Raw genomic sequence first — 17687 nt, 5'->3', positions numbered from 1 at the left:
TTATGCCAAAACTCAGACAAAGTGTGTTTCATCTTAACGATTGTTTGTCATAACTTCAAACTTTGGTTTTTGAAACCGACTTGTCTCATTAAACCAGTTAACCACATTGATCCCTGTTTGTATAAATATTACAGCCAAAGTCCTTGCTTGTGGTCAGAAAATATTAGCGGTCAGCACAGCAGAAAACGGAATTCTTACTAACTTGTGGTAACAAAAAATATAACTGCAAAAGTAGTTCATTTTGCACTTGTAATAGAAGACACGACTGTGTGGCTCATGTAGGCTTGCTCTTGTCTGTAGCGAAAAACCATGTGTCCTGGTCCTGGTCTTGGAGAAGGAGTAGTTCCAAGGCCATCCTTTGAATATCTGGATGAGGTACTTGGCTCTGAGGTTGGTGCTGATTATCAGGGTGCACTGAAGGCTGGCAGTGGCCCACTGAAGACCACGTTCAGGGTCTCCTAACACTAAGTATGCCCACAGCCCCCTTCCCCAGAGTCTAAGGAACTGTGTGTCTCCTACATTATGGCGCTGGTCCAATGGTGCAGGCAGCACACCAGGCTAGAGAGTAAGGGAGAAATGTCCACGTTCAGGCCAAAGGGTTGGCCTGAGCCTGCAGTTCTCCAACCAAGAGGACAGAGCATAAAAGAGATGGTTTGGAGACAGAGGCTCAAAAGGCCTTAGTTCGCCTCCAGCCCTCAGAGCACGTTGCTCATTTGGAGCTGTCCTTGGTGCTGCAACTACAGGCCTGTCTTCCTCCATCACGCTACATGGGTTCATTGTCTGGACCAGGACAGGACACCATGGTTTCCTATTACTTCTGTGTGGCCTTTGGCTGCATATAGCAGAACATTTTCCCCATGTAAACCCATGGTAATATGTGGGGGGCCTGTGTAGGAACATGGTAGTTTTGTAAGGGGAAAAGGCAAATTCCTGGGGGGAAATGAAGCCATTGGATCTCAATAAACTCAAACGGTCGTGTCTCACCTTGGTAATGGGTGCTTCAATAGTCATGGAATGTATTCTGGCCATAGAGGAATGCCTTCTCTGTGAACTGCCTATGCAGAATAAAGTGGAATAAAATTAGTGGACAATGTTAACCTATCACATGCTGCTTCTTCTTTGAACCAGAAGGTCTCCAAAGCAGCTTACATTTTAAACATGCAATAGAAACAATATTAACATTTAGCATCAAAGGCACATAAAGTACATAACACACACACGCGCGCACACACACACACACACACGCACCCAGCAATGGGTGCCGATATCTTACACAGATTCAAGCAACCTACAGCATAAAAGCTTGTATGTTTTACTGCCTTCCTCAAAGAGGCTGCATTGAGATTTCATAATAACCCAATTTTTCCATTTTCTTCAACACATATATATTATTATTTTTTCAAAATTAGACAATCATGTTTCACATGAACTGAACAAATGAGGTGAGAGGGGGGAAATGAGAGAACTTGAAGCTCACAAACAGAATGTTTGTTTTGGGTTTAAAGGTGCCAAATTCATAAAACAATTAAAAATATTTTAAATATTTTAAATATCTGAAGGATCATATTCTGCCCAGACCCTTCTCTCTTCACAGGCACATTTAAGGGGAATGTGGGAGAGGGCCTTCTCAGTGGCTCCTCCCAGACTTCGGAACTCCCTTCTCAGAGAGGCCAGACTGGCTCCCTCCTTGTTGTCCTTCCACCAGCAGGCGGAAGACTGTTTTATTCTGGCAGGCTTTGTGGGAACTGACTGCTTTTAAGGAAAGGGCTCTTTACTGTATTTTTCCCCTTCTGCATGTTAACAGATATGGTCTTATGTTGTTTCCATTCCATAAACAGTTTAATCCCTTATCAAATATTTTAATAAGTTTTTTTTTAGCTATGTCTGTTTTCTCTGTAATTGCTTTAATTTTTCTGAGCTGTCATGAATCCTGGTTCTGGGGTGGTTTGAGCGTGGTGCTGGTAACGGCAAGGTTGCAGGTTCAATCCCCATACGGGAAAGCTGCGTATTCCTGCATTACAGGGGGTTGGACTAGATGATCCTCGGGATCCCTTCCAACTCTACAATTCTATGAGATAGTGGGATATAAACAAATAAAATGATATTAATACTAATAATGACAAATTGGACCTTCGATTAAAGTTCGCATTCGGTTCCACTTGCTCCATTCCATTTTGTGCCCCCTCTGTTGTATTTCTTCCTGCAAGCAGCCAGTAAGCAGACTGAATTGGGCTGTTGTTGGGGTTTCTCTTACCCAAAAGATCCCCCCCCAGATGTTACTGTACTTCTGCAAACCTTGGGGTTCTCCCAAGCTTGTTGAGACTCCTCTTTTCTACAGGGGTGGTTCAGTTTTGGCTACATAAGCAATGGCACGATCCTCCCGCACAATGGAAACAGATGGATTCATGTAACATACCATCACTACCCCGAGAAGTGGTCGATCTGACATCTAAAGAGCCTTTCCGCCTGTCTTTGTGCCTGCAGCTCTGGATATCTGTAGAGGCAAGAAATTGCTGCTGTGAAAAAGGACGTCCCCATTTAGGAAGGTGAGAGAGCCTTCTCAGATGATGATGATGATGATGATGATGATGATGATGATGATGATGATATTTATACCCTGCCCATCTGGCAGGGTTTCCCCAGCCACTCTGGGCGGCTTCCAACAGAATATTAAAAATACATTAAAACATCAGTCATTAAAAACTTCCCTAAAAAGGGCTGCCTTGGCAAGGAGTTTCAGAGCCCGAGAGCAGTACGTTTCTGAGCACAATTCAAAGTGTTGGTGCTGACCTTTAAAGCCCTAAACGGCCTCGGCCCAGTATACCTGAAGGAGCGTCTCCACCCCCGTTGTTCTGCCCTAGAGAAGTAAGATAGTTCTTTATTTCCTTGGCATCTGCTGGGAAGGCGTTCCACAGGACGGGCGCCACTACCAAGAAGGCCCTCTGCCTGCTTCCCTGCAACCTCACTTCTCACAGGGAGGGAACCACCAGAAGGCCCTTGGTGCTGGACCTCAGTGTCCGGGCAGAACAACGGGGGTGGAGATGCTCCTTCAGGTATACTGGACCGAGGCTGTTTAGGGCTTTAAAGTTCAGCACCGACACTTTGAATTGTGCTCAGAAACGTACTGCTCTCAGGCTCTGGAACTCCTTGCCAAGGAAGAACTGCCTAGCCCCTACTTCAAACCATATTCTGGGATGCCTCAATGTTACTCCCAACAACGGTTAACGATAAATCAATAAATCCAATTGGTGACAATCAGCTGAACTTTGATAGGGAGCAAAATCTGCTGTTTTGTTCTACCTCAACGCTACAGCGAGTCGTGCCTTGTGGATTCCCAACACCTGTGGCCGTTGCAGAGGAACCCACGTAAACATGTCCTTGGGAGATTTCCATCCCAGCCACGACAACACTCAAGACTCCGTCCTTGACACATTTAAATCTAGATTTAGGAAGCTGTATCAGCTACTGTTCCCAAGGAGTAGGAAATGAAACTGGAATCTCCTCCTACAAGCCCACTAAACAGTCAAGGTTGCCTTGATTCCTTGTTCGCTTTGAAACACAGCTGCCTGGCACAGATAGTTGGCCTGTTATTTAGTCTCCTTCCCAGAGAACTGTTTTATTGCTCTGCAAATATTATGGATTGCCTAGTGTGGTGTACTCTGTGCTTGAGCCTGCCTAGCAGAGATGCTCAGTGCCCCCTTCACATGCAAAATACTAACCTCTGGGGAAGGACTTGCACTTCAGTGGCACCTCATCTGCTTTGCTTGCAGACAGTCATCTCCAAGCATTGCACGGGGTTGGACTAGATGACTCTCAGGGTCCCTTGCAACTCTACAATTGTGTGATTCTAAGTAGGGCTTAGAAGTCTTTTAGAAAACATCTGAAGGCAGCCCTGTTTAGGAAAGCTTTTATTGTTTAATAGATTATTGTACTTTATCCTGGCTTTTCACACAAGGTGTTTGTTTTTAAAGGTAAAGGGACCCCTGACCATTAGGTCCAGTTGCAGACGACTCTGGGGTTGCGGTGCTCATCTCGCTTTATTGGCCGAGGGAGCCGGTGTACAGCTTCCGGGTCATGTGGCCAGCATGACTAAGCCGCTTCTGGCGAACCAAAGCAGCGCACGGAAATGCCGTTTACCTTCCTGCCGGAGCGGTACCTATTTATCTACTTGCACTTTGTGCTTTCGAACTGCTAGGTGGGCAGGAGCTGGAACTGAACAACGGGAGCTCACCCCGTCGCAGGGATTCGAACCGCCGACCTTCTGATCAGCAAGTCCTAGGCTCTGTGGTTTAACCCACAGCGCCACCTGCGTCCCCACCTGTGTTTATTTTTATGACCCACCTTATTCCTATTATTTCAAGTTATAATAATAATATATTTTATTATTTATACCCCGCTCATCTGGCTGGATCTCCCCAGCCACTCTGGGCGGCTTCCAACAGAGTATTAAAAACACGATAAAGCATCAGTCATTAAAAACATCCCTAAACATGGCTGCCTTCAGATGTCTTCTAAAAGTTTGGTAGTTGTTTTTCTCTTTGACATCTGGTGGGAGGGCGTTTCACAGGGCGGGTGCCACTACCGAGAAGGCCCTCTGTCTGGTTCCCTGTAATCTCACTTCTTGCAGGGAGGGAACTGCCAGAAGGCCCTTGAAGCTGGACCTCTGAGTTGTTTTAAACTGTTTTTATATTTTGTTTTGATGTTGGAACATGCCCTGGAGCCTTGAGGTGAGATTGGGTAAACAACAACAACATGGTAGTGACATGGCCTTCTAGAGTAGGGGTAGAGCACCTCAGGCCTGGGAGCCAAATGTGGCCCCCAGAAGCCCCTATATGGCCCTTGGGAATCTCCCCAGGCCACGCCTCTCACCTCCACACCCGACTCAGCTGCTTTTGTCCTCCGACTTTTGCTCAGTTGAAGTGTAGGCAACTGTACACATCTGGGTCACATCTGTTGCTACATCTGCACTACCCCCCCAACCCCAGCAGTGGGCTGATAGGGGAAAGACAGATCGCTCTGGTCAGACGTCTGAACTCATCACTTGTGGGATTTTTTGAAATTAGGCCTAGGGATGAAGGGTGCCAACCCTGACACTGTACAACTGCTAAGCCCGTACTTGTTTCAAAAAGCATTTGACCTATGTTGGTGTCCTCACCAGCGCTGTGCAAATGTCTTAGGAGTTTTAGATCAGACAGTGTATTTTCTTTCTGTTTTTAATCATTCCTCTTAACCGCCTCAAGTAAATGCATTTCTAAAACGTGTTTCGGGTTATGCCTTTTTATTATGAAGAAATGTCTTGGTGGATGGCAATAGGCTGAGCTGTTGTTATTAAAATGCGAGAGATTTTCTCGTAACAAAACCTGCAGTGCCGTACCTGTCTGGGACTCAGCTTGGACACGTTCACAGACCCTTTCAGCCTGCAAGTAAAAAAAAGGGGGGGAGAGAAATTAGCCAGAACAATAGGATCAACCTTTGGTGCAGGGGTTAGGAACCTCTGGCCTCTGGGCCAAATCTGGCCTGCTAAGGGTTCCCAGTTGGCTCATGGCTCCAGTTCAATCCTGCGAAGCAGACCCCTGCAACCAGCAGGATTGAACCCTTCGCTTATCAGCTGGTGAGAGGAGGGTTCAGTCCTAGAGGGTGCTGCTTCACCTGTGGGGAACACACTGGCGAAACAGACCCCCTCCCTCCGCCCCACAGATCACCTTTGACAGATGGGTGAGACCGCCCACCTCTAAGTCCCCAGCCATCATCATGACATCAGAGGTGGGTGACTCCACACACCTGTCGAAGATGGCCTGCAGGGATGGAGGAAGATAAAGAACTGGTCCACAGAGGGCTGAAACATTTCCTCACCCTTCCTATCACGCATCCCCTCCCCGCTTCTAGTTAAGCTGGAATACCTGTTCTGCTTACCTTACTGTTGTCATTGCATGGTCTACTAAGTGACACATAGTGTCTAATTTTTCTGTAAAAGAAAGACAAGCAACGGGACAGATTATATATTTTGGCTCCTTAGATTTCGATTCTCTTAAGAGCTAATTATTTATTTATTTTTAAAAATACATTTTAGCCTAAAATGGCTATCCTAGTTTGGTGGGTTGCAGCAGAGGTGGCTAACCTGTGTTAAGCCACATGTTGTTGGCTTCCAACTCCTATTAGCCTCAGCTGGAGTGGTCAAGGGTCAGAGATGATGGGAGGCGGAGTCTATGAAGCACCTGGAGAATTCCAGGTGAGCCATCCCAGGTTACAGGAACACTGCAGGAGCAGGAGCCTCGGGGAAGGACCATAGCTCAGCAGCAAAGTATTTGCCTTGGCTACACAAGGTCCCAGGTTCAAGACCTGGTTTTTCCAAGTAGGGATGGGAAAAGTCTGAAACCCTGGAGAGTCATTGCCCATCCGAGTAGACAAAACTGAGCCAGGTGGACCAGTGGTCTGACTGCTTTTTGCGCTGGGAGAGAGATGAGAAACCTGACCAGAGGAAGTCTCATTCTATTGCCTGAGCCTTCACCATGAGGCTACAAACTTTATTTTAAAAAATGGCTAAAGTCCTCAGGATTCCTGATCATGCGCTTCATTGCAAGCCATTCCCCGCAATTACGAGTAGTTCGTTTTAAGACGACAATGACAATATCAATATTCAGTTTTGATTTTGAGGCTTACCCTCCCTGTCCAATGACAGGTATGATCTTCACATTTTGTTGTATACTCTCTCCATTTTTCTTCTTAGTGTAGTAGGTTCCTTGCCATTCCTGCAGATGGGAATCAAGGTCAAGTAAAGAGGACATTCGATTTAGGAGCTCACGGACAAATCCTCCCACGTTTCTCTCTCTTTCTCATTAAAACTATTTTCACATAAGACTTCAGAGTTGTGCCTTTAGTCCCCATCTGCACAATACATTTAAAGCAACTTCATACCACTTAAAAAGAATCTGGGAAGCTGTAGGGTGTTAGAGATGCTGAGGGATGTTAGTAGAGCCCTGTTCCCCTCATGGAGCTATGATTCCCAGAGTTCCCTGAGAAGAGGGGTTGACTGTTAAACAACTCAACATCCTTATCAAACCATAGTTCCCATGATTTTTGGGGGGAGGCCATGGCTGTTTAAAGTGGTATGATACTGTTTTAAATGTACAGGGCAGATGGGGCCTTTGGTTATTATTTTTAATGCCTCTAAAAGGCTACTGTGCCTCCACCCCCATTGTTCAGCCCGGACACTGATGTCCAGCTCCAAGGGCCTTCTGGTGGTTCCCTCACTGTGAGAAGTGAGATTACAGGAAACCGGGCAGAAGGCCTTCTCTGTAGTGGCACCCACCCTGTGGAACGCCCTCCCAGCAGATCTCAAACAGATAAACAGCTATGTGATTTTTAAAAGACATCAGGGAAGTTTTTAGGGTTTGATGTTGGGTTGTGCTTTTGCTATTTCTTTGCTGGGAGCTACCCAGAGTGCCTGGGGCAACCCAGTCAAGATGGGCGGCAAGCAAATCAACCAACAAATAACTAGCTCCACAGTGAGCTGCTCTTATGGGATGGGATAATCTGTAATTTTCGGTTCCTCTCCGTTTTCCATTCTGAAGTTCAGTTCCCCACATTTCCATTCCAGTTTGTCAGGAGATCAAGGGTTCTGAAGCAAGAGGGGAAGGAAGGCTTTTCTTGCCTTAAAGGTAAAGGTAAAGGGACCCCTGACCATTAGGTCCAGTCGTGACCGACTCTGGGGTTGTGGCACTCATCTCGCTTTATTGGCCGAGGGAGCCGGCGTACAGCTTCCGGGTCATGTGGCCAGCATGACTAAGCCGCTTCTGGCGAACCAGAGCAGCGCACGGAAACGCAGTTTACCTTCCCGCCAGAGTGGTACCTATTTATCTACTTGCACTTTGATGTGCTTTCAAACTGCTAGGTTGGCAGGAGCAGGGACCGAGCAATGGGAGCTCACCCCATCGTGGGGATTCGAACCGCCGACCTTCTGATCGGCAAGTCCTAAGCTCTGTTGTTTAACCCACAGCGCCACCCACGTCCTTTTCTTGCCTTAGAAGTGCTGATATCGGACAAACCCACAGAGGCCTCCAGCTTGAGGATGTGGAACTGCCTTCCTTAGACTCGGAGGACTCCATTGCAGAAGGCCCATCCTGCAAGCCCAGTGGCTCCCCAGGGCTAGTAATTCAGCTGATGTGACTTGTTATTTCCTTGCTGAAGCAACATCAGAGTTATGTGTTGCTCTTCTAACACATCTTGAGCCCTGAACCCAGTCTGAGCTCTGATGCACCTTGAATCTGCCTCAACCTTGCATTCAAGCCAGACTGAATCTCTTATTGCCTCACCTCACACAGAAACTTCCTTTGCCCAAGACCCAGTCAGAGCCTCACAGCATGATGGGGGGCGGGGGGGTGAGGAAAGGGTTAAAGTAAGGGTTGTCTCCCTGCCTGTCCTAGCTAGTCCTTTCTTTAAAAAGAAAAGAAAGACCGCTAAAACACCAAGCAGCACGCTTAATTTGGCCCTAAAACGTGGCCCCACAAAAAAAGGTCCACATATATTTAAAGAAAGCTTGAACTCCTCATTTTATGACCAAGGAGAGGTCGCTACCATGACCCGATCTGAGCATGTCAAACAGCCATGCTCACCGATTTTGCGCGCAGATTTGCCAATTTCACCCCAGATAATCACATCTGAGCTTTGTGGCAGGAGGCACAGGCAAAGCAGCTGCCTGCGGAAGGATTCCGTGGGCAACCCGCCACATCAAAAAAGGCATTTATCATGAGTGCCACAATCCTACTAAGCATTCATAGACTCTTTAGAGGGTTCTGGCCCCTTTATGTCCATAGAAGCACAACCACTCAAGCCTTTATTACTGGCGTGCTATTGCTACAAGCACAAGGCCTGGCATGCACATTTATACCAGTCAGGCTGCGCATCAGCGGTTGGAAACCTCCAACCCTCCAGATGTTATTTGACTCCTACTCGCATTGGCCCCTGCCAGCACAACCAATGGTCAGGGCATATGGGTGCTGTAGTCCCAACAAATATTTGGAGGGCCACAGGTGTGAATGTTCTTTTGCCCCAGGCCAAGCCTCCCTTCGTCCGGGCCTTTTAAACTCAGCTTTTAGGCCTGCTTTAGCTTTCATGAGTTTTATTCTCTGCTTCCTCTACTTGGTTGGAGTTTTATTTCTCTCTCTGCTTGGTGTTTACCTGTGACAGGGCCTTTTCAGTGGCAGTTCCCCATTTGTGGAACTGGTGATGTCTGCCTGCCTCCCTCATTATTGAGTTTCAGGATAAATTTTAAAATACAGACAAACCTCAGTTCCCGAACAGCTCCGTTTTGGAACGTTTCGACTCCTGAACGCCAAAAACCCGGAAGTAAATGTTTCGGTTTTCGAAAGTTTTTGGGAAGTCGAACGTCCAATGCTGCTTTCACTTGAACTAATCTTGCAACTAATCAGAAGCTGCACCTCAGCTGTTGAACCTTTTGGAAGCCGAACGGGCTTCTGGAACAGATTACGTTCGACAACTGAGGTTTGACTGTATTCTTGCTTTATATGGGCATTTGATACCTGAAAAACATTGTTCCTGGCATTTCTGAGATCACTTTTTAGAAAGTTTAAAACTGTTTTTATTTTTAAAAACCCTCTATTGTTGATGTATTTGCCACTCTGCATCCTGGGAACTGTTAGGATATCTCCTTCTCCCCTCACAGAGCTACAGTTCCCAGGGTTCCCTGGGAAGACGGATTGATTCTGAAAGCACTCTGGAAATGTTGCTTTGTGAGGAGAAAACGGGTGACCTGACAATTCTCAGCACCCTTAACAAACGACAGCTCCCGGGATTCTATGGGGGGGCAGCCATGACTGTTTAAAGTGGTATGCTACTGCTTTAAAGGTATAACACAGATGGGGCCTAACGTAAGCTGAACAAACAAACAAACAAACAAAGTTGATTTAAGATCATGCTGTATTTTTTCCTTGTTGTAAAATTAGTGATTTTAACCTGAAAAGATAATTTCCTTGTTTCTGGAGGTGGTGTATTAACAATGTAAACAAATAAAATGAGTTGTAATCAAATGCAATTTCAGTTGGTGCAAAAACACCTGCCATTTTAGCTCTCTCTCCCCCCCCCCCCACTTGACATATTTGAAAGTACTCCTGGGAACACTGTGGCACACGTTCACGGCCAGATGCAAACGGCAACCACAGCGTTTCCTTTCCAGATTGGGCTTTTGATGCAGGCACACCATGACTCATTTCTCTCTTGCTTCCACTCCTGCATGCATTAATGTCCGTAGGGCCTCTGATTCACTGCAACATCTTCATCGAATGCAGCGTCAACGGCTTGGGACGCCTGAACGTGGCACCCACCGCCGCCCATTCATCTCACCTGACTCACACAGGGCAGCATGTAAGCTGTGACGTTCGCATGTCTTTGAAGCGGCAACCCATCTGCCAGCCTTTTGTGCCCACACAGCAACGGCTTATCTCCCTCCTCCGTGGCTACTTAAACTTTGTTTGGTGTCCTAGGAGGGGCAAGGCTGTCTCTAAGGGAACGTCCCACATACCTATCGTTTCAGAGGATTCTGGAATGAGTGCTCTGTTTGCATGTTGGAAGGTGCAAGAGACACCGGCGCAATCATTTGCACTGGGCTGAACCTGTTGAGTTGTCTAGCCCCGGGTGGCTTCTTAGGGCGCAATCTGCACCCTCCATTTACAGCAATAGTATACCACTTCAGTGTACCTGAAGGAGTGTCTCCACCCCCATCATTCAGCCCAGACACTGAGGTCCAGCTTCGAGGGCCTTCTGGCGGTTCCCTTCCTGCGAGAAGTGAGGTTACAGGGAACCAGGCAGAAGAGGGTCTTCTCGGTAGTGGCGCCTGCCCTGTGGAATGCCCTCCCATTAGATATCAAGGAAATAAGCAAGTATCCTACTTTAAAAATACATCTGAAGGCAGCCCTGTTTAGGGAAGTTTTTAATGTTTAATGCTGTATTGGGTTTTTAATATTCGATTGGGAGCTGCCCAGAGTGGCTGGGGAAACCCAGCCAGATGGGTGGGGTATAAATAATAAAGTATTATTATTATTATTATTATTATTATTATTATTATTATTACTTCAACAGGCATGTATGCTCATCCTATCTTATTTATTTATTGCATTTGCATGCGATGCAGATCAGTTTCCGTGGGGCCGTTGCATTTATGTTCCCAGCAGCCTTCCCAAATAGATGGGGCTGAGAGATCGTGACTTCCCAAAGGCCTCAGAGTTAGCTCCGTGACTGAGCAGACCAGTCCTAAAACACCACCCTGTGAGGTTCACCGCTCAGGTGCCAAACCAAGGCATGCGCTTACCTTTTCTATCTTGATGCAAGAATTAATAGTGTCAAGGAAATCAGCTTTTTTTTCATTTGTAGGCACTTCTGTTAGTTCCTTTCCTATTAATTCGCCTTTCTGATAGCCCATCACGGTTTCAAACGCAGGGTTTACGTACTGCGAGATTTAAATAAAGCAGTCAAACCAAAAGGAAAGGCATGGTCGTCAGCCTGCAGATTTTAAATTTTGTTGTGCATTTCTAAAGCAGTACTTTCTCTATACAAGGGGAGGCCATGCCAACTCAGGCTACTGCATCTGGTGTCATATGCAATGTCAGGTCTACAGGGTTGGTACAGGCATGGCTTCAAAGGAACAATAAAAAACCTAAGGCAGGTCCATTAACTTAAATGGGTCTGATTAGCACTGGATACCAATTGCTGTTCAGTAGCTCTGCAACTTAAGCGCATTTAACTTGTGCACATTCAGTTCTATAACAAATTAAAAAGAGGTGGAAAGGGGGCAGGAGGAAACTTCATTGACAATCCCACCCACCACTGAACCCAAGGGGTTTTGACTATACACTATTTTGGCTTTGGGCTCAATCTCCAAAATGTAACCCCCGCATAAATGGTGAGTTTACCGTATCTACAATACAACAACAGGGCTATAACACCGTGAACCGGAACTGAGTCACACAAGGCCTTGGAACAGCATTTGACACTCGTAAAAGTACCCAGAACAAACCTGTATTACATGGTCTTCACTTGTAATCTCAATGGCTTCTTGACTTTTCTCTAACGCTGTAAAGATTGAATTACAAGCCCTGCAAAGGAAAGAAAGGAGTGGACTCATTAGATTCGAATTTCACGGCTTGCAATTTTGAGGGCTATAAATGACCAAAAAAAAACCCCCCACCACCACCTCGGAGCAATACATTCAAGAGAGATGATTCTGCTTTGAAGAACAGTAGTAGGAAGTTAGACAGGCCACTTGGCTTTTTGCCTAGCCCAGCAAAAAGAGAAAGTTAGCCTGTATAGCGGCTAACTTATTTATACAGAAAGAGAGTGTGTGTCATCAGTAAACTCAGTGTATTTCAAACTACCAGAGAGCAGGTCCTTGTCCCCAGGGGCTTACACTTTAAAATGCGACACCTGAGAGACAACAGGAAAAAGAAGGAAACAGAGAGAGGGTAAAAGCCTGGTGAGAACATTTATTCATTTATTTATTTCACCTCTACCATCCGTTCCCAAACTTTGCCCCTCACTGACCACTTGGAAACTGCTGAGGGTCTCGGCAGACCACGTCGTGATCTTTTCCGCCTGCTGTAACAACCATAACATGCTGTGCCAGCTGCTGTACGATTCCTAACTGAATCAAGATGGAACTTCTTAATTCTAGGCTCCCACTAACTTCGCTACGAATCCCGTCCTCCCAAGTGCCTTCTCCCCAACATCATTTCCGACCCATCCTGCTCGCCTTTCGAACGGACCTGGAGGTTCTAATATGGCAGGGTAGCAGATGCTGTGGCTGCTCCTGACATACCATATTTTTCACTCTATAAGACACACTTTTTCCCTCCTAAAAAGTAAGGGGAAATGTGTGTGCGTCTTATGGAGCAAATGCAGGCTGCGCGGCTATCCCAGAAGCCAGAACAGCGAAAGGGATCGCTGCACAGAGCTCCCTCTTGCTGTTCTAGCTTCTGGCTTAGCCCCTCTGTCCCTTCCCCCACCTCCCGGAAAAGCCCGCAAGAGCCGCACTCCCTTTAAAGAGCCGTGGAGCTCTTGGGGGCTTTCCCCCGAGGAGTGACGGGCTGCCCTTCTCCCTCCTTGGGGAAAAGCCTGCAAGCACCGCACACACACTCCTCGCAGCTCGTGAAAGGGAGCGCTGAGCAGAGCCTGGGATGCATACAGGCTCTGCTCAGCGCTCCCTTTAAAGAATATTTTTTTTCTTGCATTCCCCCTCTAAAAACTAGGTGTGTCTTATGGTCAGGTGCGTCTTATGGAGCGAAAAATACGCTACTTCACAAACACCTTGTGGACTACCGCCACTGTCTCCAGAGGAAAGATCTCAACAATAGCACGTCTTCCTCTGTTGATGGGAATCGTAGATGGGAATCCACAGCCCTCCTGTGCTACTCGAAACTCCCACAAGAACCTGCGATGACACCTACAGTCCACCTCCTCTGTTGGAGGCAGTGAACCTCTGAATGCCAGTCGCTGGGAATCACAAGTGGGGAGACTGTTCTTACGCTCCTGGCCTGCTTGTGGGCTTCCCATAGACAACTGCTTGGACATCATGAATACAGGATGCTAGGTAAAGGTAAAGGTAAAGGACCCTGGATGGTCAAGTCTAGTCAAAGGCGACTATGGGAGTGCAGCACTCATCTTGCTTTCAGGCTGAGGGAGCCGGCTGGCGTTTGTCCACAGACAGCTTTCCGGGTCATGTGCCCAGCATAACTAAACCACTTATGGCGCAACGGGACACGGTGACGGAAATCAGAGCACACAGATGCTAGACCACGTGGGTCACTGGATGGACCCAAAAGCCTCTTCTTTCTTAGGGAAATGATCTCTTCTTACCAACAGGTTAGCTTCCACACACAAGGGGTTTTTTATTTTCGTTTTAATTATTGAATTTATATACAGCCCTATACAGTAGTACCTCTGGATGCGAATGGGATCCGTTCCGGAGCCCCGTTTGCATCCTGAAGCGAACGCAACCCGTGTCTGCACGGGTTGCGATTCGCCGCTTCCACGCATGACGTCATTTTGAGCATCTGCGCATGCGGTGAAACCCAGAAGTAACGTGTTCCGTTACCTCCGGGTCGCCGCGGAGCGTAAACTGAAAACGCTCAACCCGAAGCTACTTCAGCCCGAGGTTTGACTGTACCTGGAGGTCTCCGGGAGGTTCATAGAACAAAATCAAAATATAAAACCACAGAATATATAATCAAAATAAAAACAACAACCCAAATTAACGAAAGGCTTGGTTAAAAAGGAACGTTTCTGCCTGGCACCTAAAGGTGTATAATGAAGGCACCTGGTGAACTTCCCTGGGGAGAGCATTCCACAGACGGGGAGCCACTGCAGAGAAGGCCCTGTTCTCATGTTGCCACCCTCCGGACCTCAGGTGGAGGAGGCACACGAAGAAGGGCCTCAGAAGATGATCTCAGGGTCCGGGTAGGTTCATATGGAAATAGGCAGTCCGTGAGGTATTTTGGCCCTGAGCCATTTAAGCCTTTATAGGTCAAAACCAGCACTTTGAATTGGGCCCGGAAACTAATTGGTAGCCAGTGCAGTCTAGGATTGGTTTCATATGCTCAAACCATCTTGCTCCGGTTCTCATGCCAAGAAGGATGGCAACATCTGGAATGACGCAGCATGCTACACCACTGTATGCTAATGATGTTTAACTTAGGTAAAATTACCTTAGTTTGAATTGTGCCCGCACTTCTCCAAATTCCAGCTGAATGAGTTCGTTGTAACAGGCCATGATGTTGGGATTTTCTACATATCTCTGTTTAAAAAGAAAAAAGTGCAATTGTCTGCATTGATTATCTCTAAATAGAGATCTGATTTAGGTAGCAAATTATGTGCAAATAGCCAATTATTTCCTGAGGAAAGACATTCTGCACCCCACACCTGCCCAGATGTCTGCTCAACTATGAACAGGTTCCTGACAAGGGCAGATATACAACACTTACTGGATATGGGATAGAATGACATTGGGCGCTTGCGCACACTTGTCATGCTTGTTAATATATTTAGTGGTGCATCAATCAATGCTGGTAGCAGTTACCTAACAAGGCAAACATGTCTACAGAGAAGTAAGTCCCATTGATCCCAATGAGACTTCCACTTAGCTTCAATGAGCCTATATAGCAGCTAGGGGATAGAGAAATCTGCCAATTTTGGTTCCCAAAATTTCTAATTTTTCCAATCTTAAATTCAGTTCTCCACATTTCTGCAGAAATTTGTGCTTTGGGGGGGGGGAATTATCCCAATTAAAATCCAGAAGCATTTTTGTGCAAATTTCTCCTAATAAACTTATTTTTGTTTGCAGCTCTGACTAACAGACACGCTTTTGCAAAGCAACCCCCTCCAATATACTGCATTTTTGTATGCAACTTTTATGCATGCTGGCTGGAGCTGTGAGAGGAAGAACTACTTTTATGGGGAGGGGAATATACTGCAACATTTTGCCACATGCCCTACTTGTTATTTACTTGGCATATAGGATGGCATGCAAAAAGTTGTCAGCATTCATTTGCTCCAGGTGTCAGCAAACTTTTTCAGCAAGGGGCCAGTCCACTGTCCCTCAGACCTTGTGGGGGGGGGGCTGGATATATTTTGAAAAATAAAAATAAAAAATTAACGAATTCCAATGCCCCACAAATAACCCAGAGATGCATTTTAAATAAAAGCACACATTCTACTCATGTAAAAACACGCTGATTCCCAGACCGTCCACGGGCTGGATTGAGAAGGTGATTGGGCCGGATCCAGACGGTCTGGGAATCAGTGTGTTTTTACATGAGTAGAATGTGTGCTTTTATTTAAAATGCATCTCTGGGTTATTTGTGGGGCATAGGAATTCATTATCCCCCCCAAAAAAAATATAGCCCGGCCCCCCACAAGGTCTGAGGGACAGTGGACCGGCCCCCTGCTGGAAAAGGTTTGCTGACCCCTGTTTATTGCCTCACCTCACACAGAGACTTCCTTTGTCCTAGACTAAGGTTACCAGATTTTTTTCGATGAATATGGGGACATTTTTCAACTTCAGTCGGAATGCGCTATCCAGGCATGAGAAGGACTTTCTTATCCCAGGGTGGCTTTTATTGTTTTACTCTCTGCATGGTTTCTTTTTATGTACACCACTTCGAAAGGCTAATGATAAAGCAGTATACAGTGGTGCCTCGCAAGACGAAATTAATCCGTTCTGCGAGTCTCTTCGTCTTGCGGTTTTTTCGTCTTGCGAAGCACAGCTATTAGCGGCTTAGCGGCTTTAAGAAAAAGGAAACAAACTCGCAAGAACTCGCAAGACGTTTTGTCTTGCGAAGCAAGCCCATAGGGGAAATTCGTCTTGCGGAACGACTCAAAAAACGGAAAACCCTTTCGTCTAGCGAGTTTTTCGTCTTGCGAGGCATTCGTCTTGCGGGGCACCACTGTATAAGTGTCCTCAGTAAGTGTGTGTGTGTGTACAAACACTGTACTTTTCCGTGTATAAGACAATGATTTTTTTACTGTAAAATAATGTTAAAAAAGGCAGGGGTGTCTTATACACGGACAGTGCGTTGTGGGAGACGGGTGATTGGTTGCAGGCTCGAGCAGGAGCTTGTCAGCGGTGATTTCGTTGGTGATTGGTGGCTGTGTGAAGTGCTTGATTGGATTGGCTGCTGCTGCATTGGGTGGGTGGGTGATTGGACGCCGCGGCAATTGTTGCTTTGGAACGGCTGCCGCTTCTGCGATGCAAGCGATAGTCAGCATTTGTCAGTCTGGTGATTTTATGACACACACCCCCACCGTAAAAAAGCTCAACAACTCTGGGCCCCCATTTTCTTACATTTGAGTCCCCAAAATTAGGGGGAGTGTTATATACGGAAAAGTATGGTTTGTCCACAAAGTAGGAGCAAACAGGTATCTATATTCCTGGGCATTCACAAAATGAATTGAGACTATCAGTATTCAGAGGTCAACTAAATATAGATGGGCTACAAATATCAACTTCAAATGCCATACTTACCCTCGTGAAGCCAGCAGAAATGAAGGGTAATATTGAGGATTCTTCACGATCTGCATGCCTTAAAAGGAGAGAAAGAATGGACAGATGTCAGACATTTATTTTTCTCCCAGCTAAAAATGTTAGCATCTGCAGTCTGCTGTCAAAGGACACTTTGCAAATAAGGTGCATGGGATGTCTGTCACGGCCGTACTCCAGCAAAGGTCACATGCGCATAACTCCTACTGGATTCCATGGGAACTTCATGTTTTTTAAACTTACATATATGTCTAAAAATGCGCAACCTGCTTCCCAGTTATAGCTCCCTCCTGCAAGTCTGAAAGGACATTATTACAACCATAGCTGTAAAAAAAGTATGACACAAACAGTAAGTGTGATTCGGGTTGTAGGCCACGCTGGTTTTCAGAACTATAGGCTTACAACCACAAACTTTGCATTCAAGTCTTATTTTACATGTGAACATAAAAAACATTATGGGAATTCTTATTTACCTCCTCACTACACCAATGATAACAGTGTTTTCAGACGGCTTTCTTGTTCTAATGGACCTTTAAAAACAAGGAGGGAAATCAGAACAATAAATTCCACAATACATCTTGAAGTAAGCACGACAGTGTTTATTTTGTTTCCATTAACAGATGTTTAAATAAAAAAGCCCCCCAAA

At 46.2% G+C, this 17687-nt stretch overlaps 1 protein-coding gene across 6 annotated transcripts in view; it reads right to left on the bottom strand.

Annotated features, from left to right (window-relative positions):
- Positions 1-17687, bottom strand: part of PDE8A (phosphodiesterase 8A) — a 167501-nt gene that overhangs the window by 17585 nt on the left and 132229 nt on the right. For all 6 annotated transcript variants that reach the window (XM_053365110.1, XM_053365113.1, XM_053365109.1 and 3 more), the window contains 10 exons: positions 17515-17571; positions 17027-17084; positions 14712-14800; positions 12029-12107; positions 11324-11461; positions 6661-6749; positions 5914-5965; positions 5375-5417; positions 2417-2494; positions 985-1055 (listed from right to left, as the gene is read on the bottom strand). In XM_053365110.1, the coding sequence (XP_053221085.1) occupies positions 985-1055; positions 2417-2494; positions 5375-5417; positions 5914-5965; positions 6661-6749; positions 11324-11461; positions 12029-12107; positions 14712-14800; positions 17027-17084; positions 17515-17571 (754 nt within the window). The remainder of the gene's footprint in view (positions 1-984; positions 1056-2416; positions 2495-5374; positions 5418-5913; positions 5966-6660; positions 6750-11323; positions 11462-12028; positions 12108-14711; positions 14801-17026; positions 17085-17514; positions 17572-17687) is intronic.

Source organism: Podarcis raffonei, chromosome 14 (genome assembly GCF_027172205.1).
Source record: "Podarcis raffonei isolate rPodRaf1 chromosome 14, rPodRaf1.pri, whole genome shotgun sequence".
Lineage (NCBI taxonomy): Eukaryota > Metazoa > Chordata > Lepidosauria > Squamata > Lacertidae > Podarcis > Podarcis raffonei.
This window is presented reverse-complemented; position numbering and strand designations above follow the sequence as displayed.